The sequence below is a fragment of the Manis javanica genome, chromosome 9 (assembly GCF_040802235.1).
Source record: "Manis javanica isolate MJ-LG chromosome 9, MJ_LKY, whole genome shotgun sequence".
NCBI classification, from domain to species: domain Eukaryota; kingdom Metazoa; phylum Chordata; class Mammalia; order Pholidota; family Manidae; genus Manis; species Manis javanica.
In genome coordinates this window covers 55,730,721-55,757,276 of record NC_133164.1, presented here as the reverse complement: position 1 = coordinate 55,757,276, position 26,556 = coordinate 55,730,721, and the positions used below count along the sequence as shown (strand labels likewise).

The window sequence follows — 26,556 nt, the reverse complement described above, 5'->3', positions numbered from 1 at the left end:
TGAAAAATTTTAATTAAGCCACATTAGTTGGTAACATACTTTCAAATTAAATTAATAAATATATATGTTTGAATGCTATTTTGGTGTATTGTAGTTATGTGTATATATTTAGACAAATAGCATTTAAATATTGTATTTCATATTCTTTGTAAGCATAAAGCATTTTATTTATGCAATATGAATGTTGCAGTAATAATATTTAGATAATTTTTATGGTCAACTACCAATAGAAGTCCCTCTGTAGATGATCAGAAGAATTCCTCTTTCTTCCTTATGTTTTCTGTCAGGGATCTCCCAGGAACCTAGACCTAGTACTCAGGTTCAGTGCAATTTTAGGGTAAGGTTTGACATCATTGGACTCTGAGAAGAGAAAAGAATATATGTTTACTTCATTGCTGTTTTTCCCTAAGGTGGAGGACTTAACAATAGCTAGAGATAACATTCCTGGAATAATCACTATGTAGGTGAATCTAGATATAGTTATTCTTGATGTCACTCGTAAAAGCAACTTTGTCTCTGAGGGAAGTAACCTTTTTGGTGTAAGAATACAAGGAGGGGTGTAATATTGGATTGTTAGTCCTCACTTGTCTTTTCCTGTCTTTGCTGTAGCAGTCCAAACCCTTTGAAATCTTCGAAGCCTGTTTTAGTGATCTAGGATTGGAGAGAAGTTGTGAGACCGTAGTTTCAAGCAGTAGATCTGGGGAATAGCTGAGTGCTTATTATGCAAGCAATAGGTTACAGAGCCAGAAGAGAGACAATAGAGTTAATATCTGAAGCCCTAAGAAAAACAAGAAAGAAGATGATAGGTGATCAGTGTTTCAAGTATAATAATAAATAGCCTGTTGCCTCAATAGTGGAAAATCCTACCATTGATATTTTTGGAGAAGGGTGTTTTGGGAGTGGGGGCATGTTGGTGATAGGAGTTTTGGGGACATAACTATTTCCATTGTCAGTGGAGCGACAATGTAAGGTTAGGGTTTGTCGTCTTGAGGCAGTGTGGTGGGATGATATCCCTGTTTTCCAAGTTCTAGATAGCTATAATAGCTACTACAGAATTTTAGAACCTATTCGATTTTCAGTTTATTAATAAATGTTTAAAAAATGGAATTAGATTACTATGTACATTTATATATTAATATTTGTAGTAACATAATGAAACTTCAAACATTTGTGTTCTAAGTTTTCCTATATGTTTTATGATACACTTCTTACTGAATTCTTCTCAGATACAAATTGTAAAATGGTTTTCTCAGTTAATCAAAGCTGTATATTTTCTAGGTCTTTCTCCGCTCCACTTATCTTGGCTTTTAGTTCTATATCTTCAGTAAATCAAATGGACATAATGAAATCTTACCACTTTTCCTCTGTAAATTCACATCTGGGTTGAGAATGAGTTCAAGAAAAGTTAGATTATTTTATAATACCAACTCCAGTATGTCGGGCTGGCTGCATTGTTCCTTACTTGGAGAACAATTGACACATAAGTGATTTTATCTTGCATCAAATTCTTACTCATTTATCTGACACTGTACACTCATCTTAAAAAATTTGTAGTTACTTTAAATTCTTTGAGTCACTAAAAATAATTGCAAAAATGATAGTGTTATATTAAAGAATAAGAACAATATACTTTTTTCCAATTGCCAACTACCATATTGTATCATATTTTCCCCTAGTTTTATTATCTTTGTTTATTTATCAAACATTATCCTTATTCTTTGGATCCTTTTAAAAATGTGGCCTGAAAAGAAATATCTAATTGAACCAAACATTTATAATTTTTTAAGCTTTTATTTGGTACTATCATGATTTAATTTCCTTTAAAGTGCTATGTTTTTACTTTGAAATAACATTTAAAGCATTTGTGAACTCTGTGGAAACCAGTTAGTTATATACCAAATGGAACTTCTGCTTCTTGAGCTGCTATCATTCATTCTATTAACTTTTAACTACTAATAAAACTTCAGCTGACATTTAGATTGTATAAAGTGTACTATAGTTTAGTTCTTCTTTCTTTCTTTTAGGCAGTTCCTATCCACTTTCAATAGTAGTTACCCTGTAGGTTATTCTAGGGGTAGAATTTAATATTGTTTTCTAATGTGTATCATAGTTCTATTATCTTTTATTTTCATTTCCAGTTGAATCATCTGATAATATACTTGGATTAGTTCTCTATTTTAAAACTAGTTTGAAATGAGTTTTTTTGTAAAATATTTTTATAATTTGTCTTTCTTGTTATTAATAATGGGAAAATAGCCTGGTTGATTACTTGTAGCATCTTTGACTTTTATGTCAATGTAATATAGATTACAGGAAAATCCTGTTTTATTTTGAAAGAAATTCATTGTATCAACATTGAGGTTTTTGGGGTTTTTTTTCTATTATTGGAAAATAAATATCCTTGGTTACATTGTTCTTTGACTTCTGTAAGACAAAGAAAATATTTAAATAGTACTCATTTTTCTCCTAAGTTGATTTTTAGAACATAACTAATGTTGTCATTGAAACTGTAAAAATGTGTGCTTTCTACTCTCAGTAAAAATTCTCACCTGCTTTTATCTCCCATTTTCATTGACATAGCTTTCTTTTCCAGTTAATCAGTTGTTGGGGAATGGTAGCACAACTTTTCCATGAAAGATAGTTACTAAATGTTAATGTTTTTATGTAAAGGAATTTAGATACTAAACTAGTGTGTTTTCTGAGATTGAATGTACTACGAAAATTTTATTGTGTGAGTAGAATCTTTCTTATTTGCTCTGCAGAAGAGGTAAAATTCTAGCCTACAGATTTCAGAGTTGTTAAAAATTTGCTAATAAGGTGTGTCTTAGGATGCTGCCATTCACCTGTTTACTTGTGAACTCTCCTATGCCTTTTTTCTCCTGAGGAAAATCTCCTGTAATTTTACAGTGTTATCTACAGCTTTATTAAAGTAATGGTCTCTTGAAACTGAAGAATTTTACAGTTTTGTCTCTCTTTTTTTTGGTTAAAGTAGTACAAAATGTCAAAAATTAGAAGGAAGGTCACAGTGGAAAATACCAAGACCATATCTGATAGCACATCCCGAAGACCCAGTGTGTTTGAGAGGCTTGGACCCAGCACTGGCAGTACAGCAGAGGTGAGTTGTCACTAGAACAGTCACAGGGGTTCTCTTACAATCCTGTTCTTGAAATACTTATTTGTGTCATAAAAGTGCACAACAGGCTGTTGTTTTATTGGAATGTTGGTTCAGTAAAATTTTTTAAGTGCGTTTCATAAAAAAGAGTGAAAAAGGTGATAGTATTTGTGGGTTTTTCATTTTCCTGATATTATTGGGGGAGTAATGTATCTCAGAAGAGCTGGAATTTTAATAGGTTTTGTTTTAATTTTGTCCCACTTAGCATCTTTTTACCACAAATAAATATGATATTTACATAGTAATATCTGTCTCTTAGACACAGTGCCGTAACTGGCTGAAGACTGGCAACTGCCTCTATGGAAACACATGTAGATTCGTACATGGCCCTTCACCCCGTGGTAAAGGTTATAGCAGCAATTATAGAAGGTAAATTGAGAACTTTGAATTGTTCATATACTACATGGCTATCGTAATTTAGTATAAAAATCTGAAATACAACCATGTATTTGGTCAGATTTTCTATTTTGGTAATTGACTTGTCAATAGTCGAAGGTCAACAAACTCTTTTTAGTTAATTTAATATTAATATATGCTTTCAAATTAACTTATTTGCTAAATATTTATGTGTTTTTAATCACAGATCTTTTTATAATAATATGTATGGCTTACAGCTCCCCCAATATGTCTTAAATTGGTTCTTAAGACAGCAGAGTTTTGCGGGTTTATTTTAGTAAGAAAATTTTCACCTCTTAAAATACTAAAATTTAAATAGGTTATAATTTTAGCTTTTTAAGATGTTTTAAATTCAAATATTAATGACAAAAGATAATCTAATGTAAGCTCTGTAGTTGCCAAATCCCTTATCACAATGTATTGATATAAAAGAAAATAGGTACTTTAATGTGGGTAAATGTACTATTTAGAACATCATTTTGCCTCAGCTCAAGGCAAGCTAAAATAAACTTTCTTAATGAAGACTTCTTCTTTTGGTTCCTTCAGGATGATTTTGTTATAGTGCTTAAAGATGTAACATACTGTCACAAAAACAGTTTTAACTTGATTGGTAAACAAATAATTAATGTAGTCCTAAAACTGGATGTGCTTATTGCTTTGGCTATAGAAACAGTATAAAACTGAACATTGGCATTTGGAGATTTTTTTCTTAATCAGGTGAGTTTTTTTTGTGTGTGTATAGATTTTGAAGTTTAATAGAATTTAAAATTCAAACCCTTAACATTAGCTGAGTTTCTGTTCACTTAAACATTGTACATTTTAGTTTACTTGTGATGCTGATTACTGTTTTATTTGTATTTAGGTTGCCATATGTCCCTTCTGTTAATGTGAGGAAATTAGTCTTTATTATAATGTTTAATTACCTGTATAAACACACATCTGAGGAAAGTATTTCAATAATTCGTTTTGTTTATATTATTACTACACTTTTAATACTTTTAATTTATCTTTGACACTTATTACTGACTCGAAATTTTATACAAGAGGGTTTTGAGGAAAATGGTAAAAAAATTCACCTAAACTAGTATCATTAATAAAAGACGTTTGTTATAGTTTTGCTATTTTGTGCATGTTTTTCCATTTGATAACTTCTTTTGTACTTGAGTTTTTTTCCCCTTTTTCATAGGGAAGAAAAACAGTTCATAATGTGATTCAAAAATGGAAAGAAAAAGCAATGTATTTCAGCAGTGCTTATTTAGTCACTGAGCTTCACTGTATGTAGAGCACTCTGTTAGGTGCTGTTTAGGACAGAAACAAGTTCATAATAAACTGCTTTATTATATAAAGGAAACCGGGGCAAATAAGATTTATGTGCCCATCATAGTTATAATTTAAGTACTTGTTCTTAAGAAGTTACATTTTCAAGTTCAGTTTTAATTGTTAAAATATGTAGTATAGACCTATAAAATGTACATAAATATTGAGACTCTTAAAGTGGATCAAGTGAAATTATTTCTTCACTAACCGTGTGATTTGTATTAATGATTGATAAAGGAATTGATTTCATTGATGAGTTGTTACTTTACTTGAAATAGATGTGAATATTTATGTGATTTGTTTATATCTTTTGAAAAATATTTTATATAGAGTTTTTCGTAGCCAAAGAGGGTCATATCATTCCTTAACTTTATTGCCCTTTTATAAAAGTGTGCTAGGAATATTCTTCAAAAGCAATGTGTTTTCCATTTGTGCTTTGTTTTCTCACATAGTAATGGTGTGAAAGTCATTGAAAAGTCATTTATCAAATTTCCAGTATAAATTATGAAGCTTTACCATAGTTGAATTATAAATATTATGTTTTCCTTTTTAATTAAAAAAAAATCCACAGTGGAATATAAAAATCACTGTCTAAAGTCTTGCTTTGAATCCTTTAACTATTTTTTTATTCTGAAATAACTTTAAATATAAGAGAATTATATAAATAACACAAACACTCCTATATTTGCTGTGATTCTTATGATACATAATTCTCAGTTGTTATCCCATGACATACATGTGTAGATGATAATACTGTTGCTTCTAGATTAATTATGTGATTAATAGGAAAACATATTAAGCTGTTAATTTCAAACCCCTTTCTCTCAGCTCACATAGTTTCTTATTCATACCACCGGTACCTGCCACCCCATGGAATTGTAATGTGTATGTTTTGAATGGTAATGGGAGATAAACTTATAAATGATGCTCATTTTTTAATATATTAATATTTAAGTTGAAGCAAATTATTTTTCTGAGGTTTATGAGCCATGAACAGTTAGAAAAATTATATTGAGATTTGTGATACTATTTCTCTAAATATATTCTTTAAAAATGTTACATAAATACAGATTTTTGTTGTTTTGTTTTTCTGTTTTGCTTTTATTTTTTGGCTCTAAGGTCACCAGAAAGACCTACAGGGGATCTTAGAGAAAGAATGAAGAACAAGCGTCAAGATGTGGACACTGAGTCCCAGAAACGAAATACAGAGGAGTCATCCTCACCTGTTAGGGTAGGAATTAATTTCCTGAAGCAGAGTTAAATTTTGGTAGTGATTTATTATTTATGTTCTATCACCACACTATAATGTTCTATATGGATAGTGTAATTTAGAGGAAAAAAGTCCTTTAGAAAAACTCGTAATTCTCTGATTGTTTTTAGTTGTTGGTGTAATTGAGATGAAGGGCATTGATTGGCAGAGCTCAAGTACTTTTGTGAGCATCCTCAATATCTAAATATTAAGTATTTACAATTTCAGCCAGCTATTGTATGCTTCCTGCTCCTAAGAAAGATTTAAATTTCTCAAAGTAGAAAACTTACAAATTAAAACAATGAAAGCAAGGCATGCTGTTGACAAAAACTGAACTAAAAAACTTAGGTTAAGGAAAGTACATTTGACCATAAAATTTAGTGGTGAATTCCCTGGCAATGAAGCCAAAAGAGAAACACAATTTATGAGGTAGTTTATTGAGTAAAAGAAAACACCAGTATTTTCAGGAATAAAAATCTTTTCCAGAGGGTTTTTTTCTTCCATGAAATTTATCATATCCTTATGTGCTGGTAACATTTATAAAATAAATTCACATACCATATAATTCATCCATTCAGTATACTTCAGTGGTTTTTTGTGTATTTAGTCATGCAACCATCACCACAGTCAATTTTAGAACATTTTCATCACCCAGAAAGAAAGTCCTTACCCTTTAGTGGTCACCCTTCTGTCCCTCTTGACCTGTCCCCCAGCCTTAGGCAACCACTGTTCCACTGCTATCACTATAGATTTGCTTATTCTGGATCTCTCATATAAGTGGAGTCATGCAATATGTTTTTTTTTTCTGACTAGCTTCTTTCACTTAGCATTGTGTTTTCAAGGTTCATAGAAGACTATAGGATATATCAATATTATTTTCTTTTGCAGAATAATATATTCCATTGTATTAATATATCATGTTTTGTTTATTCATCAGTTGCTAAATACCTAGGGTGTTTATACTTGTTGGCTCTTATGAATAATGCTGCTAAGAACATTCACATACAAGTGTTTGTGCGTACGTTTTCATTTTTGGGGGTTTATATCTGGAAGTGGAATTGCTGAGCCATATAGTAATTCCATGATTAACTTTTTGAGGGACTGCTAGAATGTTTTCCAAAGCAGTTGCATCATTTTATATTCTTGCCAGCAGTGTATGAGGTTTCCAGTTTTCCACATTCTTTTTGGACATTTTTATTACCTTTTGGTTATAGTCATCCTAGTAGGTGTGAAGTGGTTATCTCCTTGTAGTTTTGATCTGCACTTGCCTGATGGCTAATGATATTGAACATCTTCTAGTGTACTTATTGGCCATTTGTATATCATCTTTGGAGAACTGTGTATCAGATCCTTTACCTATTTTTTAATTAGGTTGTCTTTTTGTTGATTTGTAAGAATTCTCAATATGTTTTAAATACAAGTTTCTTATCATGTATGTGATCTGCAAAAATTTTCTCCCTTCTGTGGGTGGTCTTCATCTTCTTGATGTTATCCTTTAAAGAACAAATGTTTCTAATTTGATGAAATCCACTTCATATGTTTGTTGTTGCTTGTGCTTTAGGTGTTTTAAGAAACCATTGTCTAATCAAGAGCACAAAGATTCATGACTCAGTTTTCTTTGAAGAATCTTGAAACTTTAGTTCATACATTTAAGTCTTTGATCCATTTTGAGTTAATTTTTATTTATGTTGTAAGGTAAGGTTCCAGCCTCATTCTTTTGCATGTGGATATCTAGTTGTCTCATATCGTAGTTTTTTTATGAAAGTTGCTGAATTGTTAATAAGCAGCAACCTCTTTGATAATTTAAGATACATAGAAGCTTTCTTTTGACTATTTTTGATCCTTGATAAAAAGCTATGTCACAGTTGTACATTATAGTGTGTAAAGATTATCTCTAGGGATGTAAAGTAATGCAGTTTTCAGTATATAGCTTTCTAATGTCTGATGTGATATGTAATTCCATTTTAGAAATCTCAAATATTTCTCAGTGTGGAGGTATATATCAAAATTCTTTTTGGGGAAAGGTGGTCTTTTTCAAAGTATACCTGCTGCTATTCTGCTGCTGATCTACTGAGTTAGAATTTGCAGGTAGGGACTGAGCCTGTGTTTTGCATTTTGAGATAATTTGTTGATTCAGAATAATGAATGGAATCCTTGTTTGCTGTTAAAAAAAAAAAACACCCAGAAAACAAAAGAAAGCCATGCTTTGTAGGATTTATCAGTTTCCTTGGTGCAGATACTCCCATCATGGTCAGTTTCAAGCTAGCAAAGTGCTATCATTGAATACAGTTGGAAAGACATAGTCATTTGCACACCATAATATAGTATTCACATTCACACACCCCCTACTCATACACACATACATACAAGAAATGTAATTAATCTCAAGAGCAAAATGTACTAAAATATTTAGGAAGTGAGTTTTGAATGATTATTTCCTTTTTTATGATTTATATTATTTTGTTGAATTATTTATGTAATTTAATTTTAATTATAGCTCTGTTTAATAATGGCTTGTACAGTTCCTAAAAAATTAACATTTGGCTCTTGTGAGTCAGTGTGAACTAGCTCTAGCACACCACTAGACAGACTGTAGTTAATGTAAAGAACAAACATCCGGAATTCATATTCTGAACACGTGACCTTAGGAATTGTTATTTAACTCTACTGTCAGTTTCCTCATCTGTAAAATGGAGTTGATAGCCTGTATCAGTGTGTACTTGTAAAGAAAATATATGTAAAACAAGACTGACTATTCCGTGATGACTGCTTACTAAATGATGCTTACTGGTATTAGAATACCTCTTAACCTTTTTTCTATCAGTTGTTTTTAGGATCTTAATAGGAGGTGGACATTAGCATTGGAGATTTAGGTTAATATATACCTAAGTGGAAATGTGTTGTTGATCATGAAGGTTTATATTGTTCAGCATATCAATGTAGTACCGCAACGTTGGCATTTTTTAAGAAACTTAAAGCCTATTCTTGTTTTCCTTAGATGAGAAAGCCTTCAAAGGCCTGAGCTTCATGCATAATAAAGGATATAGTGGCAAGATTCAAGAGTGATCAAGTTTTGGGGAATTTACTATCCAAACTTAGAGAAAACTGTTAATAAACTATTATTATTTTGGGTGGTATTATCTGGCAGGATGACAGATGTCCATCATTTCTATAATACATTCCTACTTCAACACATGTGACTGTTAATCTTCACATAATTAATTTCTCTAGGAAAAATCAGATTTAGTTTTGGTAGGGGATAGCATAGTAAAGCTAAGATCGAATGTGTGTGATTTTCTGCAGATTTACTAATCCCACCCTTTCTCTGTATCTGAACTCAACTACAGTGTGTCTGAATTATTGAGTTGATAACCCATGATCTTGCGGGGAGACAAATGCATAAATAATGACATACCTTGGAGGTATTTTGGGTTCTAGACCATCACAATGAAGTGAATCAAAAGAATTTTTTGGTTTCTCAGTACATAAAAAAAGGTATATTTATACTCTAGTCTGTTATGTGTATAATAAATAGCATTATGTCTAAAAAAGCAATGTACATGCTTTAATTAAAAATTGATTGTAAAAATACTGACTTTGATTTGAACTTTCCACAAGTCATTATCTTTTTGATGAATGGAAATGGTTTTGCCACAGTGTTGATAGCTGCTGATTGAGTGGGATAGTGGTTGCTGATGGTTTGGATGGCTGTGGCAATTTCTTAAATAAGACAGTGAAGTTTGTGACATTGACTGACTTCCTTTCACAAACGAGTTTTCTGTAGCAATGTTGTTTGATAGCATTTTACTCACAGAGAACTTCTTTCAGATTTGGAGTCAATTCTCTCAAACTCACTGCTTTATCAACTAAGTTTATTTATTCTATATCCTTGTTGTCATTTCAGCAGTCTTCACTGGGAGTAAATTACATATCAAGAAACCACTCTGTTGGCTCATGCATGAGGAGCAACTCCTCATCCACTCAAGTTCTGTCTTGAGATTGTAGCAATTTAGTCACATCTTCAGGCTCCACTTCTAGTTCTAGTTCTCTTGCAGTTGCCACCACAACTGCAGTTACTTTCCCCACTGAAAGACTTGAACCCCTCAAAGTCATCTACGAGGGTTGGAGTCAGCTTCTTCCAAACTCCTGTTCATGTGATTTTGACCTTTTCCCATGAGTCATAAATTTTCTTGATGGCGTCTAGAATGGTGAATCCTTTCCAGAAGGTTTTCAATTTACTTTGTCCAGATCTATCAGAGGAATCACAATCTATGGCAGCTAAAGCCTTTAAATCTGTACTTTAGTAATAAGACTTGAAAGTCAAAATTATTTAGTGGTCCATAGGCTGCAGAATGTGTGTTGTGTTAGCAGGCATGAAAACAACATTCATCTCATGCATCTCCGTCAGAGTCTTGGATGACCAAGTGCTTTGTCAGTGAACAGTAATATTTTGAAAGAAATCTTTTTCTGAGTAGTAGAACCTCAACAGTAGGTCTTATAATTTTCAGTAAAGCAAAAACAAGTGTGCTATCATCCAGGCTTTAGCCTAATTCTTAAGGTCCCTAGGATTATCGAAATGATAAATGAGATGGGCTTCAACTTAAAATTCCCAGCTACATTAGCCCCTAAGCAGAGAATCAGCCTGTCCTTTGAAGTTTTGAAGCTAGGCATTGACATCTCTCTAGATAAAAAAGTCTTAGATGGCATCTTCTTCCAACAGAAGTCTGTTTCATCTACATTGAAAATCTGTTTATTGTGGCCACCTTTATTAACGATCTTAGCTAGAACTTCTGGATAACATGCTGCAGCGTCCACATCAGCACTTGCTGACTCACCTTGCACTTTGTTGTTATAGCAATGGCTTCTTCTCTTAAACCTCATAAACCAGCCTCTGCTAGCTTCCAACTTCTGTAGCTTCCTCACCTCTCTCAACCTTCATAGAATTGAACAGGGTTAGGGCCTTGTTCTGGATTAAGCTTTGGCTTAAGGGAATGTTGTGGTTGGTTTGATCTTCTGTCCAGACCACTAAAACTGTCTCCATATCAGCAGTAGAGCTGTTTCACTTTCTTATCGTTTGTGTGTTCACTATAGTGGCACTTTGCATTTCCTTCAAGAACTTTGCTTTGCATTCACAACTTGGCTAACTCTTTAGAGCAAGGGGCCTATCTTGGCTTTGGACATGCCTTCCTTACTAAGCTGAATCATTTTTAGCTTTTGATTTAAAGTGAGAAGTGTGTAACTCTCCCCTTTTACTTAGAGGCCATTGTAGGGTTATTATTGGGCCTAATTTCAATATTGCGTCTCAGGAAATAGGGAGGCCCAAGGAGAGGGAGAGAGATGGGAGAACAGTCAGAATACACACATTATTAAGTTCACCATCTTATATGGGTGTAATTTTGGCACCCCAAAACAATTACAGTATATCATCAAGGATCACTCAGCACAGATAACCATTAACAAATATAACAATGAAAAGTTTGAAATATTTCAGGAATTACTGAAATGAGACACAGACAAGAAGTGAGCAAATGCTGTTGGACAAAAGGCACTGATACACTTGCTTGATCAAGGTTGCTACAACCTTCAATTTGTAAAAAATGCAATATCTGTGAAGTGCAATAAAACGTGCAATGAAAGTGCAATTAAAAAATTTATCTGCAAGGTAGAGAAATTGTAACTATATAGAGTGTGGTGTTATGTCAGAGGGATGTGAGCAAAGTGTACCATGGAGAAAATAAACAGCTGCCTGGGGAAACAGAGAACACTTAACAGAGAGAAGTGACGTTTACACTGGGGTGATGAAGGAGGGAAGGGGTGAAAGTTTAGGGAGAGGAAAAATGAACACAGTAACACTAACAAGTTTTAAAGGGCTAGTGTGTTTGAGCAACTATGAGGATATGTGTTGCCTAGAGTGTAGGATTATGGCACATAGATGTGAGATAAGGGCCAAAGATGTAAATTAGGAGTAGGTTGTGATTGGTTTTAATGTGCCAGAGTCTAGGTTTGGCAAGAGAGAAGAGAGACTTGTATGCCAAGAGATCTATCTTGTTCACAAATTCATCTCCAGACCCTGGAACCAGTAAGTTCACACTGAGTAAATGAAAAGTGATTCTGATAATGCAGCCAGTGTTGAGAACCTCTTGTGGTCTAGGGTCTGCACTGTCCAGTGGGACTGTTGAGCACTTGTATAGTTGGTCTGAATTAAGGTGAACTGAAAGGGTAAGGTACACTCTGAATTTCAAAGAGTTGGTATGTAAAGTAAAAATCAAATTATCTCATTGATAATTTTTATGTTGATTATATATTAGAATGACAATATTTTGGATATATTGAGGCACATAAAATATATTACCAAAATATTAATTTTACCTGTCTCTTTTTCTTTTTAATATGACAAGAAAATTTAAAATGACATGTGGCTTGCATTGTGTTTCTGTTGAAAAGGGCTAGTCTAGGCAATCTGAAGTTAACTTAACACAGTAGAACTGAATTTGACACAGAGGCTTATGTGAAGTACAGTCATTGGGATTTGATGAGCAAAAGAATGAGTGGAGGGGAGGTGCTAAGCCTAACTATGGGCTTTCCATGCCAGGAGCTAAGGTGGGGAAGAAAGTTAAGTTTTGTCCCCTTTTGTACATTAGGTTCATATCATCATGAACAACTAATTTTTGGCACTATTTTTAGTACTTATACTGACACTAATATGCTATTGTGGTCCCTGTTGACATTCATTTACATTATCTTATGTTTAATGGTTCCAGAATAACAATTAACAATAGTATTACTAATAACATGATTGCTGAGACCTGTTTATAGTATCTTTTTAGTTATTAGAATATAGCCCATTAGGGAAATACTTGTGGAAATCTCTTAGGAATATATAATCAAATTACTGTACTTGAAGTCACTTGAAACAGCTCTTCTTTATATGGTTAAACCACAAAATTGAAAGAGCAGTTGGGTTGATTTATTTCATCTTAATTTTAGTTTTAGGGGTTTCTTTTTGTCTTTTTGATTTAATTCTGTTTTTTTAAATTATATAAAACATTTTACAAGGTTTCAAAGTTAAATATTTAAGACAGGTTATATTTAGAAAAGTCTTATCTTTTATCTCCTGATCACTCTGCCCTATTTCCTGTGGATAACCATTTCACTAGTTTTTCGATGTATATATGATACATGCACTTAAAAATTAGGATTTATATACGAGTATTATGCTTTTTCTTAGATAAAAGTTAGTATATTGTATACATTTTCTTTACCTTGCCTTTTTTTAACTTAACAGGAGTCCAGGAGACCATTCCATAGTGATGTATACACATTTCTCATGCCTTTTTACACTCTCATAGCCCCTCATTCCGTGAGTGCACCATGCATATACCTAACCAGTCTTCTGCTGATGAGCATTAGGTTATTGTAGTCTTGCTGCTGCAAGTAAAACTGCAGTGAATAGCTTTGTGCACTTGTGTTTTTGTTGTTTTGGGGTTTTTGTTTTTTAGTTTGTCTTAGGGGGAAAGAAATCCCTGGAGTGGAAATGCTGTATCAAGGGTAAATGCATATATAGTTTTGCTGAATAATGACAAATTCCTTTTCAGAGCCATACCATTTTGCATTGTTGCCACCAGTATATGACAGTGCCGGTTTCTCCTCTGCTTTGTTAGCATATGTTGTCCAACTTGTGACCTTTTGCCAGTTTGATAGAAAAATGCTGTATTAATATAATTTTTGTTTCTCTTATAAGTGAGGTTGGACATCTTCATATATTTAAGGGGCATTTTCTATGAATTCTTTTGCTATCTCCAGCCCATTTTCCCCTTTTTTTGGTCTTTTTCTTCTGTATTTTAAGGACAATGACCTTTTGTTTATGATATCAGGTGCAGATAATTTTCTCATTTTGTCTTTTCCTTTTTGTAATTTGAATACTTTATTTTTTAGAGCTTCAGGTTCATTGCAAAATTGAGCAGAAGGTACAGAGATGTTCTGTATCCTTCTGCCCCACAGATTCACAGCCTCCCTCATCAGTATCCCCAACCAAAGTGGTACATTTCTTAAAATTGATGCACCTATAGCAATACATCATTATCACTCAAAGTCCATAGTCTACATTAGGGTTCACTCTTGATTTTATACATTCAGTGGGATTGAACAAATGTATAATCACATGTATCCTCTGTGATAACACATACAGAGTAGTTTTATTGCCTTAAAAATTCATTTCTATGCCCTTAACTGCTGGCAACTACTGATCCTTTTACTTACTGTCTCCGTTGCTTTGCCTTATTTTGTGATAAGGGGAGAGGCTTATTGGCAGAACCTACATTGCTTCCTATTATGATAAAAGAAATATGCCTTAATGTGAGGAATAGCAGAACTGTGAGAAAGGAAAAAAAGAAACTTCAGTCTGTAATGATTTCAGTGTATTATTAAATCACCCCATCCTTGAAGTTTACTCTATTTCTGATTTCATTTTTATGTGAGATTGTAGTTTAAATTTAGATAGTTTTTGTAAGATTGTTTTCTTGTTTAAGCTCCACCCAAAACAAGTTAGATTTCATTAATACAAGTATAATTTCAATTCTACACCAGGAAAGGTAGGAGCAATATGCTATATGCTGCTCTGGCAAAACCAGTTAATTATAGTTATCATGTTTCACTGAAGCACATTGGCAGATTAGTTTGCCCAGAAAAGATGATAGTGATGAACAGTATGCAGATCATGAAATGTTAATGATCAATGTGTAAGGTATATTTGGCCTAGTATAAGAAGATATTGAGGAGATGTAGTAACAGTGTTCATATATTTAAAAGGCTATCATATGGAATAAGTACTAGATTTGTTTAGCACAATTCTAGAGGCAGAACTAGTTCTCATCAACAGAAATTTTGGAGAGGTATAAGAAGAGAGTGTAAGATTTTTCTGATAATTTGAACTGTGAAAATGGGAGCACAGGGTTACATTAGTGAACAGCAGAGACCTCAGGAATAAATTTTTTTTCCTGAAATTCTCCTAATAGAGGACTTCTATAACTATACAATATTTAAGAAAACCTTTTCTGCTTGGGGAAGGTTAGATTATATTACTTACAAAGACTTTTAATATTTCTAGTTGCTAAATCCAGTTTTACTAGTTTTCAACTCTTTTAGCTCAACACTTCTTTGTAGATCCAATTCTTGGTCATACCTCCTTACTGTCTAAAAATAAAGTTCACAATGAAGATAATCTGCAGTTTATATAATGTTTAAGAAAAAATATGAATGTAATATAAAATAGAAATAAAATGAAAGTAATTAAAAATCCACAGTCATTTATTTTGTTTCTGAAACATAAGAACCTTAAAACCAAACATTTTTCCTAAGTTAGGCATAAATTTATTTGGCAGCAAAACTTGATCTTAATTGATAAGAAGCTAATTATTGTCTTCATGCAATTGGAGAATTGATTTGTTTTGCTGAAAAAATATTAGTATGTTTGATCATAGATTGCTGCTTCAGACCCTGTTGGTGGTGTTACTTAATATACTTTGAAATACAAAAACAATTCTGAATTCTTATTGCAAAGATACTTGTTAAAATATTGTGGCTCTTTAACAAATATTTCAACATGCACATGTTCGGGATGGCTAATTTATAATACATAATAAAACAGTCAAACAGTTGTACTTCTAATTCATATGTATGCATTTCTGAAAAGTAAGATGACAAGCCAGTCTGTTCAAGAAACAGAGAAAGGTAAAAGAGCAGACCATGCTGTACTACATCGAACAATACCCAATCCTACTTATTTGAATATGACAAGAGAAAGAGCAAAGGAACATATTATGATTTGAGATGAGATAGTGACAAAGTATTAGAAAAAACATGTCTTCTAACTTGAAATTCCACCTGGATTCAGTCTCCAGTACTTGATAATAGAAATTATTCATGATCTTTGGGGACAGTATCAGACTCGTACTGAAAAATAATAGACAACTCAAAAATGACATAATTTCAATATATACAGTAAATATAAAATATTTACATAAATTGCTACTGAAATTTATTGAGATTATATTTTCAGTTCTAAATATGTTAAAAATATTGTTACAAATTTGTAGATTGTTGATTTTGCAGTACCAACATAATTGCTCTGAAACCCTTGTCAGCTAATATTTGTAATTGGATATTACCTGATATTTTCAGTAGATAGAAAAGCAATATATTATTCAATAATTTGGATGTAACTTCCAATAAAATTTTTTTGTATAGTACATACTAAACATACTGTAACGGGTTTAATCCATAGAACATTCAGAAGGTGCATGGGATATAGAGTGGTTCTTCATTGATGTTCCATAGAATATATTTTAAGAGTAAAAATAGATTTTGTTCCTTTTGCCTTAATATAAATAGCAGCTTCTTTCCTTTCCCTTTTTTTTTTTATCTTTTACCATATTTCCATGGCTAGTTCTACTCTTATACAATCTTTTAAGGATTTTTGTCACCTGTTGTCTTACCAACAACCATATGTGTCATATAGCAACTAACACTAACAACATGACTTCATACCTAAATAAGTAAAATTTAGGGGCAATTATTAGAGTTCTTTAAAGAGAATGTTTCAAAGAGAAATTGTGTTTTGTGATTACAAATTTTATCTTGTAATGCCGAGAAAGAACTTTTAGCAATTAATGTTTTTGTGTGTTAGGGTCTTTTGTAGTCAGGACTGAGAGTATTAATGAAAGAGACACTGTGGTGAGAAGGTAATAACTTTGTGACACTATTTTCTTACCATTTAACAAAATGTGGTTTGGAGTCTTTATCTTGTGTAATAGGATATTTAATTTTTGTAAGCGAAATTACTATTATCCTGTTTTGACTGTATGTTACTGTTACACCTGGAAATAAATGTAAAACCTTCTGTTTTTCAGTTGCAATATAAGGATTGATTTTCTATATTAGCTACCATTTTGGTTTCATCTAAATAGGGAAAAATCCTTTTGTTGAAAGATTTGTAAAATAATTAAATGAGTTTGGATTTGTCTTTAGCTGTGTAGGAGAATGCTGTTACATAACTATGAAAGTCAGATCAGCAATTATTTTTGTGAGTCTACTCTGAACAGTGTAACCCATTTTAGTCATTTTTTCTCATATTCACTTATAAATCCTTCTGTTATATTTTATCCATTTTAAACTTTCCCCTTATGATTTTCACATAGAAACTTAGGGTGTGGTACACTATCAAGTGCTTATTAAAGTATTAGATTTGCATTGTGTATTTTAAAATCCCAGTTACTCTACATTTATTCCTTACATTTACTAAAGAAATGTAACCTTAAGAAGTTGCAGTTCTTTAGTAAAAATAGATACAGTATAGGATTTATATTGTGGTAATACACAAAACTTGTCACTTTCTCTACCGAGTAAGTAGATAAAATGATTATTTGCAAAACGGATTTTTTAATGAAACAAAGGTGAATGAAGTTAGAAATACTCTGTCTTGCAGTAACTATCTCACAAAGTTTTAATTAAATATAGTAATCTGTATGTATGTACTTTTTAGAAAGAATCTTCAAGAGGCAGACATAGGGAAAAGGAAGACATAAAAATCACTAAGGAGAGAACTCCAGAAAGTGAAGAAGAAAACGTAGAATGGGAAACTAATAGAGATGGTGAGTTTTTTAAATGATTGTTTATGCAGTCAGTTTATTGATTACTTTGTAGACTTTCTGTGGACTTCAAAACACTTTTCTTTCAACTGTAATCTCCCTATTCTTTCAGAATCATTGTATGACTTGTTCCTACCTTACTGAGTTACAAGGCAGAAAATGGCAAATAGTAGCAGAGCAAAGGCAGAGAAAGTGTCTTTCAACTTACCCATCCTTTTTTTCCCTCTGGAACTTTATTGTGTAGCATCACAGTCCTTTGGAATTTTATATTTGTAGATTTTTAAGTTCCTCAATGCCAAGGTTAAAAAAAGTTCTAAATTTATGTTTGTCGTTCCGCATAAAATGTAAAAGTGAGATTTTAAAATCTTAAGTACCTGGAAAAATTATTTCTAGGAAATTGTTGGCTTTCATCCTTAGAAGAAATAAAAAATCAGATGATAATTGAGATATGTGATTTGTTCATGAAAAATTAGCAAAGCCATCTTTGAATCATTGTCTTAACAAATAAGCATTTATTTTCTACACTATGAATGTTTTCTTTTCTATTCTATGACCTGGACGGTGAACACTATAGCCTCACATTACCAAATATAGAGAAAGGGAACTCACATACATTGAATATGTTGGGTATGCTAGGAATTTTAATATAATTTATATACTTAACCTCATTAATTCAGTAGCTTTCTTACTGTGCTTAGCGATGGCAAAACTAGAGTTTTAAGAATTTAAGCAATTCCTCAGCAGGGAACTTAGGTGCTGAAATCTTAGACCAGGCGTTAGAAAACTCTAGCTTGTAGGCCTGCCACCTGGTTTTGCAAATAGTTTTTTAGAACACAGCCATGCCCATTTGGTTACATATTTTCTATGGCTGTTTCTGAGCTACCATGGATGAGTTGAGTACTTGTAACAGCCTAGAACCTGCAACCTTAAATTATTTACTACTATATTCAAGAACAGTCTCTGAAAACTTCTAGACTAATACTTATAAAGTACCCTAAATGCCCTTCCAGTAATTTGAAAATCAGTACTTTTTTAAGAAAATTCATTCCATCTTTGGACAGTGTTGTCTGTTAAAAAGTTGCTTCTAAGAACAAGTAGGAAACTTCCCTATGATAATTCATTGGGATTTCACAAGCCATTCCAATAACTCCCACAAAATAGCAGTAAAGGCAGCTAGCTATAATGTCCCATTGTAGTTGATAAATTAGTTAATATAATGAAATAAAATATGACAAACCTTGATTATTCTAGGTTGGACAGTAACTTTTGCTAAATACTAAGGGATTAATTTAATACACTCAACATTCTTTTCATTTTAATTATATTTGGATAAAAAAACATTCTGAAACATACGGATGCTTATCTATAGAGAATAAAAATTTCTTCTCATTTAAAATGTTCAGAAACCCAAGTCAGTTCTCTCCTCTTCATAGTAGCTATTTCAAACCTCTACTTAAGTCTCCAATTCCTCCATTTCTCCTGCTTACTGTTTACTACACAGAGGTGATGAAACTCTTTATCCACGGACTCCCTCAACTTCCTCCCACTACTTCCACAAATTAGTGTTTTTTCACAACTAAACTTCTTTACTTCCTGTTACTTTTTGTAAAAGGCCTCCCTCCTGCTATATAGTTATATTTCCTGTATTATGGATCTGATTTCCTCCCCCCTTTGTAATCTTGTTCATTTATTATACATTACCTTTCATATCCTTAACATCCATCTTGACACGTTTTCTTTTAACTCCATATTAATTGTGGGCATCACCCAGCTCACTCCCCCTTTACAACTAAAGTCTTGTAAGAGTTCTTTCTATACCTTACTATATCTGTTTTCTCTCCTCGTGTATTTAGTCTTCTGACCATTGTCTTCACTGAAATTGCTCTTCAAAGTCACTAATAACCTCCTCTTTGCTAAGTAAATGGAGACCCACTCCTCTCTCTTACAACCTTTCTGCAGCAATGACATATTCAAGACCTTTTTTCTTCTGAAACACTTTCCTCTTGGCTTCCAGCTATCACTCTTCAGGTTTTCTGTCTTTCTGTTCAATATAGAGGCTTACATATTCCTAACTTATATAGAGGCACCTTGAATTCTATCTATCCATTAAATGTTGATTCCCAAGGTTTTGCTCTAGACTCTCATCTTTAAAAAAAATCTAAGGTAATTTTATTATAAGAGCCTTTTATATACAAAATTATTTTAAAAGGTGAGTAAATGTCTTGAATAGTAATTTTACATACAAAATATTCACATGTCTAAGTTTTCTCGTGATTGAAACTCACAGGCTTAGATCATTTTGTATCTCTGGTTTAAAAGTATGTTTGGAAAAGTATTGAAGAATGAAGTTTTTGTCAACTCAGTCCCCAGTCAGTGACACTGATGTAGTTTAATGACTTACCTTCTATATTTTCAATCTAAAGTAAATAGAAGTTTTAGCTAGACTCAGAAGTAATTGGTCTATATTAGTATTTCTCAAACTTTTTGATTATAGAACACTTCTCAGTACTCTTTTTTTATTTTCATTGAAGTGTCATTGATACACATTCTTATAAAGGTTTCACAAGAAAAACACGGTGGTTATTACATTCACCCTTATTATTGAATGTCCCCCCTTGCCCCATAGCAGTCACTGTCCATCAGTGTAGTAAGATGCCACAGAGTCCCTATTTGTCTTCTTTGAGCTACACTGTCTTCCCCATGACTCCACACACACTATGTGCACCAATCATGATACCCCACAATCCCCTTCTTCTCCCTCCCTACCCAACCCCCTTTGGTAACTACTAGTCCCTTCTTGGAGTCTGTGAGTCTGCTGCTATTTTATTCCTTCCATTTTGCTTCATTGTTATACTTCACAAATGAGGGAAATTATTTGGTATTTGTCTTTCTCTGCCTGACTTATTTCACTAAGCATAATACCCTCTAGCTCCATCCTTGTTGTTGCAAATGGTAGGATTTGCTTCTTTCTTATGGCTGAATAGTATTCCATTGCATATATGTACATCTCCTTTATCCATTCATCTACTGATGGACACTTAGGTTGCTTCCGTATCTTTTCACTGTTATAAATAGTGCTGCAGTAAACATAGGGATGCATATGTCTTTTTGAATCTGATAAGTTGATTTCTTTGGGTAAGTTCCTAGGAGTGGAATTACCAGCTCAAATGATATTTCTATTTTTAATTTTTTGAGGTATCTCCATATTGCTTTCCACAATGGTTGAACTCATATACATTCCCACCAGCAGTGTAGGAGGATTCCCCTTTCTCTGCATCCTCACCAGCATTTGTTGTTCTTAGTTTTTTTGATATTGGCCATACTAACTGGCGTGAGGTGATAGCTCATTGTGGTTTCAATTTCTCTGATAATTAGCAATGTGGAGCATCTTTTCTTATGCCTGTTGGCCATCTGAATTTCTTCTTTGGAGAAGTGTCTGTTCATAATCTCTACCCATTTTTTAATAGGGTTATTTGCTTTTTGGGTGTTGAAGCTTTTATATATTTTGGATGTTAACCCCTTGTTGGATATGTCATTTACAAATACATTCTCCCATACTGTAGGATGCCTTTTTGTTCTGTTGATGGTGTCCTTTGCTGTACAGAAGCTTTTAGGCTTGATGTAGTCCCATGAGTTCATTTTAGCTTTTGTTTCACTTGCTTGAGCAGATGGGTTCAGGAAGAAGTTGCTCATGCTTATATTCAGGAGATGTTTGCCTATGTTGTCTTATAAGAGTTTTATGGTTTCATGACTTACATTTCAAGTCTTTAATCCATTTCGAGTTTACTTTTGTGTATGAGGTTAAATAATAATCCAGTTTCATTCTCTTGCATGTGGCTGTCCAGTTTTGCCAACACCAGCTGTTGAAGAGGCTGTCATTTCCCCATTGTCTATCCATGGCTCCTTTATCATATATTGATTGACTATATATACTTGGGTTTATATCTGGGCTCTCTAGTTTGTTCCATTGGTCAGTGGGTCTGTTCTTGTACCAGTACCAAATTGTCTTGATGACAGTGGCTTTGTAGTAGAGCTTGAAGTCGGGGAGCGTAATCCCCTCTGCTTTATTCTTCCCCCTCAGGATTGCTCGGCTATTCAGTGTCTTGTGGTTCCATATGAATTTTAGAACTATTTGCTCCAGTTCATTGAAGAATGCTGTTGAAATTTTGATAGGGATTGCATTGAATCTGTAGATTGCTTTAGGCAGGATGGCCATTTTGACAATATTAATTCTTCCTGTCCATGAGCACAGGATGTGTTTCCATTTATTGGTATCTTTTCATTTCTCTCATGAGTGTCTTGTAGTTTTCAGAGTATACGTCTGTCATTTCCTTGGTTAGGTTTGTTCCTAGGTACTTTATTCTTTTTGATGCAATTATAAATGTAATTGTTTTCCTGATTTCTCTTTCTGCTAGTTCATCATTAGTGTGTAGGAATGCCACAGATTTCTGTGTATTAATTTTGTATCCTGCAACTTTGCTGCATTCAGATATTAGATCTAGTAGTTTTGGAGTGGATTCTTTAGGGTTTTATGTACAACGTCATGTCATTTGCAAACAGGGACAGTTTAACCTCCTCCTTGCCAATCTGGGTGCCTTTTGTTTCTTTGTGTTGCCTGATTGCCATGGCTAGAACCTCCAGAACTATGTTGAATAAAAGTGGGGAGAGTGAGCATTCTTTTCTTGTTCCCAGTCTTAAAGGAAAAGCTTTCAGCTTCTCGCTGTTAAGTATGATGTGGCTTTATCATATATGGCCTTTATTATGTTGAGGTACTTGCCCTCTATACCCATTTTGTTGAGAGATTTTATCATGAATGGATGTTGAATTTTGTCGAATGCTTTTTCAGCATCTATGGAGACGATTATGTGGTTTTTGTCTTTTTTGTTGATATGGTGGATAATGTTGATGGTTTTTCGAATGTTGTACTATCCTTGCATCCCTGGCATAACTCCTGCTTGATCATGATGGATGATATTTTGATGTATTTTCAAATTTGGTTTCCTAATATTTTGTTGAGTATTTTTGCATCTATGTTCATCAGGGATATTGGTCTTTAATTTTCTTTTTTTGTGGTGTCTTTGCTTGGTTTTGCTATTAGAGTGATGCTAGCCTCATAGAATGAGTTTGGAAGTATTCCCTCCTCTTCTATTGTTTGGAAAACTTTACGGAGAATGGGTATTAGGTCTTCACTAAATGTTTGATAAAATTCAGTGGTGAAGCCATCTGGTCCAGGTGTTTTGTTCTTAGGTAGTTTTTTGATTATCAGTTCAATTTTGTTGCTGGTTATCGATCTGTTCAGATTTTCTGTTTCTTCCTTGGTCAGCCTTGGAAGGTTATATTTTTCTAGAAAGTTGTCCATTTCTTCTAGGTTATCCACTTTGTTAGCATATAATTTTCCATAGTATTCTCTAATAATTCTTTGTATTTCTGTGGTGTCTGTAGTGGTCTTTCCTTTCTCATTTCTGATTCTCTTTATGTGTGTAGACTCTCTTTTTTTCTTGATAAGTCTGGCTAAGGGTTTATCTATTTTGCTTATTTTCTCAGAAAACCAGCTCTTGCTCTCATTGATTCTTTCCATTGTTTTATTCTCAATTTTATTTATTTCTGCTCTAATCTTTATTATGTCCCTCCTTCTACTGACTTTGGGCCTCCTTTGTTCTTTTTCTAGTTTTGTTAACTGTGAGTTTAGACTATTTATATGGGATTGTTCTTCTTTCCTGAGGTAGGCCTGTACTGCAATATACTTACCTCTTAGCATGACCTTCACTGTGTCCCACAGGTTTTTCAGTGTTGAATTATTCTCATCATTTTTCTCCATATATTGTTTGATCTCTCTTTTTATTTGGTCATTGATCCATTGATTATGTAGGAGCATGTTATTAACCTCCATATGTTTGTGGGCTTTTTTTGTTTTCTTTGTGTAATTTATTTCTAGTTTCATACCTTTGTGGTCTGAGGAGGTGGTTTGTACAATTTCAACCTTTTTAAATTTACTGAGACTCTTTTTGTGGCCTAGTATGTGATCTATTCTTGAAAATGTTCCATATGCACTTGAGAAGAATGTGTATTCTGCTGCTTTTGGGTGTAGAGTTATGTAGATGTCTGTTAGGTCCATCTGTTCTAATGTGCTGTTCAGTGCCTCTCTGTCCTTAACTTATTTTCTGTCTGGTTGATCTGTCCTTCAGAGTGAGTGGAGTGTTGAAGTCTCCTAGAATGAATGCATTACACTCTGTTTCCCCTTTTAATTCAGTTAGTATTTGTTTCACATATGTAGGTGCTCCTGTGTTGGAAGCATATATATTTATAATGGTTGTATCTTCTTGTTGGATTGACCCCTTTATCATATGTAATGTCCTTCTTTGTCTCTTGTGACTGACTTTCTTTGTTTTGAAGCCTATTTTGTCTGATACAAGTACTGCAACTCCTGCTTTTTTCTATTAGTTGCATGAAATATCTTTTTCCATCCCTTCACTTTTAGTCTGTGTACATCTTTGGGTTTAAAGTGAGTCTGTTTTAGGCAGCATATAGATGGATCTTATTTTTTTATCCATTCAGCGACTCTATGACTTCTGATTGGTGCATTCAGTCCATTTACGTTTAGGGTGATTATCAATAGGTATATACTTAATGCCGTTGCAGACTTTAGATTCTTGGTTAGCAAATGTTCAAGGTTAACTTCTTTACTATCTAAGAGTCTACCTTAACTTGCTTAATATGCTATTACAAACACAGTCTAAGGTTTCTTTTCTTTTTCTCCTCCTTTTTCTTCCTCCTCCATTCTTTGTATATTAGGTATCATATTCTGTACTCTTTGCCTATCCCTTCATTGACTTTGGGGATAGTTAATTTAATTTTGCATCTGTTTACTAATTAGCTGTTCTACTTTCTTTTTTGTGGTTTTATTATCTCTGGTGACCGCTATTGAACCTTAGGAACACTTCCATCTATAGCAGTCCCTTCAAAATAGACTGTAGAGATGGTTTGTGGGAGGTAAATTCTCTCAGCTTCTGCTTATTTGGAAATTGTTTAATCCCTCCTTCAAATTTAAATGATTTTCTTCCTGGATAAAGTAATCTTGGTTCCAGGCCCTTCTGTTTCATTGCATTAAATACATCATGCCACTCCCTTCTGGCCTGTATGGTTTCTGCTGAGAAGTCTGATGTTAGCCTGATGAGCTTTCCTTTGTATGTTATCTGATTTCTCTCTCTCGCTGCTTTTAGTAACCTATCCTTATCCTTGATCTTTGCTATTTTAATTACTATATGTCTTGGTGTTGTCTTCCTTGGGTTCCTTGTGTTGAGAAATCTGTGCATCTCCATGGCCTGAGAAACTATTTCCTTCCCCAGATTAGGGAAGTTTTCAGCAATTACCTCCTCAATGGCACTTTCTATCCCTTTCGCTCTCTCTTCTTCTGGTACCCCTATGATACGAATATTGTTCCGCTTGGATTGGTCACTCGGTTCTCTCAATATTCTTTCATTCTTAGAGATCCATTTTTCTCTCTGTGCCTCAGCTTCCTTGTATTCCTCTTCTCTAGTTTCTATTTCATTTATCATCTCCTCTCCCATATTCAATCTGCTTTTAATACCCTCCATTGTGCTCTTCAACGATTGCATCTCCAGCCGGAATTCATTCCTGAGTTCTTGAATATCTTTCTGTACCTCCATTAGCATGTTAATGATTTTGATTTTGAACTCTCTTTCAGGAAGAGTCCTGAGGTCTATGTCATCTTTCTCAGGGTTTGTATTAATTTTACTCTGTCCTTTGGCATTTCATATTTGTGTATGGCGCCCTCTAGTGTCCAGAAGCTCCACTCTCTGGAACTGCTCAGCCTATGAAGCAATGTTGGGGTTCGCAGGGGAGTGGTATTGGTGCTTGGGGTGAGGAAAGAACTGTTTCCTACTTCCCGGCTTCTATGCCTGTCTCCACTGCCCGATCCAGTGGGCCGATCACACAGGTATAAGCTTTTGTCCCAGAGCAGCCGGATATGGATCCCTGCTTTCCACAAGTGGCTGGAATCTCAATCTCTCCTGAATTCTGCCTGTCTTAGCTTTCCAACCCGGTAATCATGAGAGTATCATGAAAGCACCATGAAATGTAGGTTTGTACTCCCAGAGCAGATCTCCAGAGTTAGATATTCCGCAGTCCCAGGCCTCCAGTCCCTCACTGCTCCATTTCTCTTCCTCCCGCTGGTGAGCTGGGGTGGGGGAAGGGCTTGGGTCCCACCTGGCCACAGCTTTGGTACGTTACCCCGTTCTGTGAGGTCTGTTCTTTTCTCCAGGTGTATGCAGTCTGGCACAGCCCTCTTTCTTGTTGCTCTCTCAGGATTAGTTGTATTAATTATATTTTCGTATTATATGCTGTTTCAGGAGGAAGCCTCTGTCTCACCTCTCATGCCGCCATCTTTAATCCTTCTGCTATATTTTTTTATTTGCTTCCTCAAACATCTCTTATTTATTTATCATAAGGATAAATGAAGTAACCTAAAAAGCAGAAATATCTTTGTAGTAGAAGAGAAAATGTATGAATAACATATTTTGGTAATCTTGGAGGTGGGTACATCCTTTTAAAATAAGGTGTTAACACCCAGAAGCCATAAAATGTTTGATTATATAAATTTTCTGTGAAACTAAACACAAATGTTCAAAATAGATCAGTAGAAGAAAATATTTGACGTGTAATGTGTAGTCATATAATAGAAACACTGTATATACATATAATAAGCTTCCACAAATACAAAAAAAAAGTCTACTTGAAAAATGGGGGGAAATAAACCA

At 33.7% G+C, this 26,556-nt stretch overlaps 1 protein-coding gene across 12 annotated transcripts in view; it reads left to right on the top strand.

The window, feature by feature from the left end:
* Positions 1-26,556, top strand: part of ZC3H13 (zinc finger CCCH-type containing 13) — a 99,468-nt gene that overhangs the window by 3,057 nt on the left and 69,855 nt on the right. For 6 of the 12 annotated variants that reach the window (XM_073212619.1, XM_073212617.1, XM_073212622.1 and 3 more), the window contains exons 2-5: positions 2,990-3,115; positions 3,432-3,541; positions 6,005-6,116; positions 17,674-17,782. In XM_073212619.1, the coding sequence (XP_073068720.1) occupies positions 2,999-3,115; positions 3,432-3,541; positions 6,005-6,116; positions 17,674-17,782 (448 nt within the window). In that variant the 5' untranslated portion in view covers positions 2,990-2,998. Of the gene's footprint in view, positions 1-2,989; positions 3,116-3,431; positions 3,542-4,235; positions 4,286-6,004; positions 6,117-17,673; positions 17,783-26,556 lie in introns of those variants that run through there. The other 6 variants (XM_073212616.1, XM_073212621.1, XM_073212620.1 and 3 more) reach the window with 4 other exon arrangements.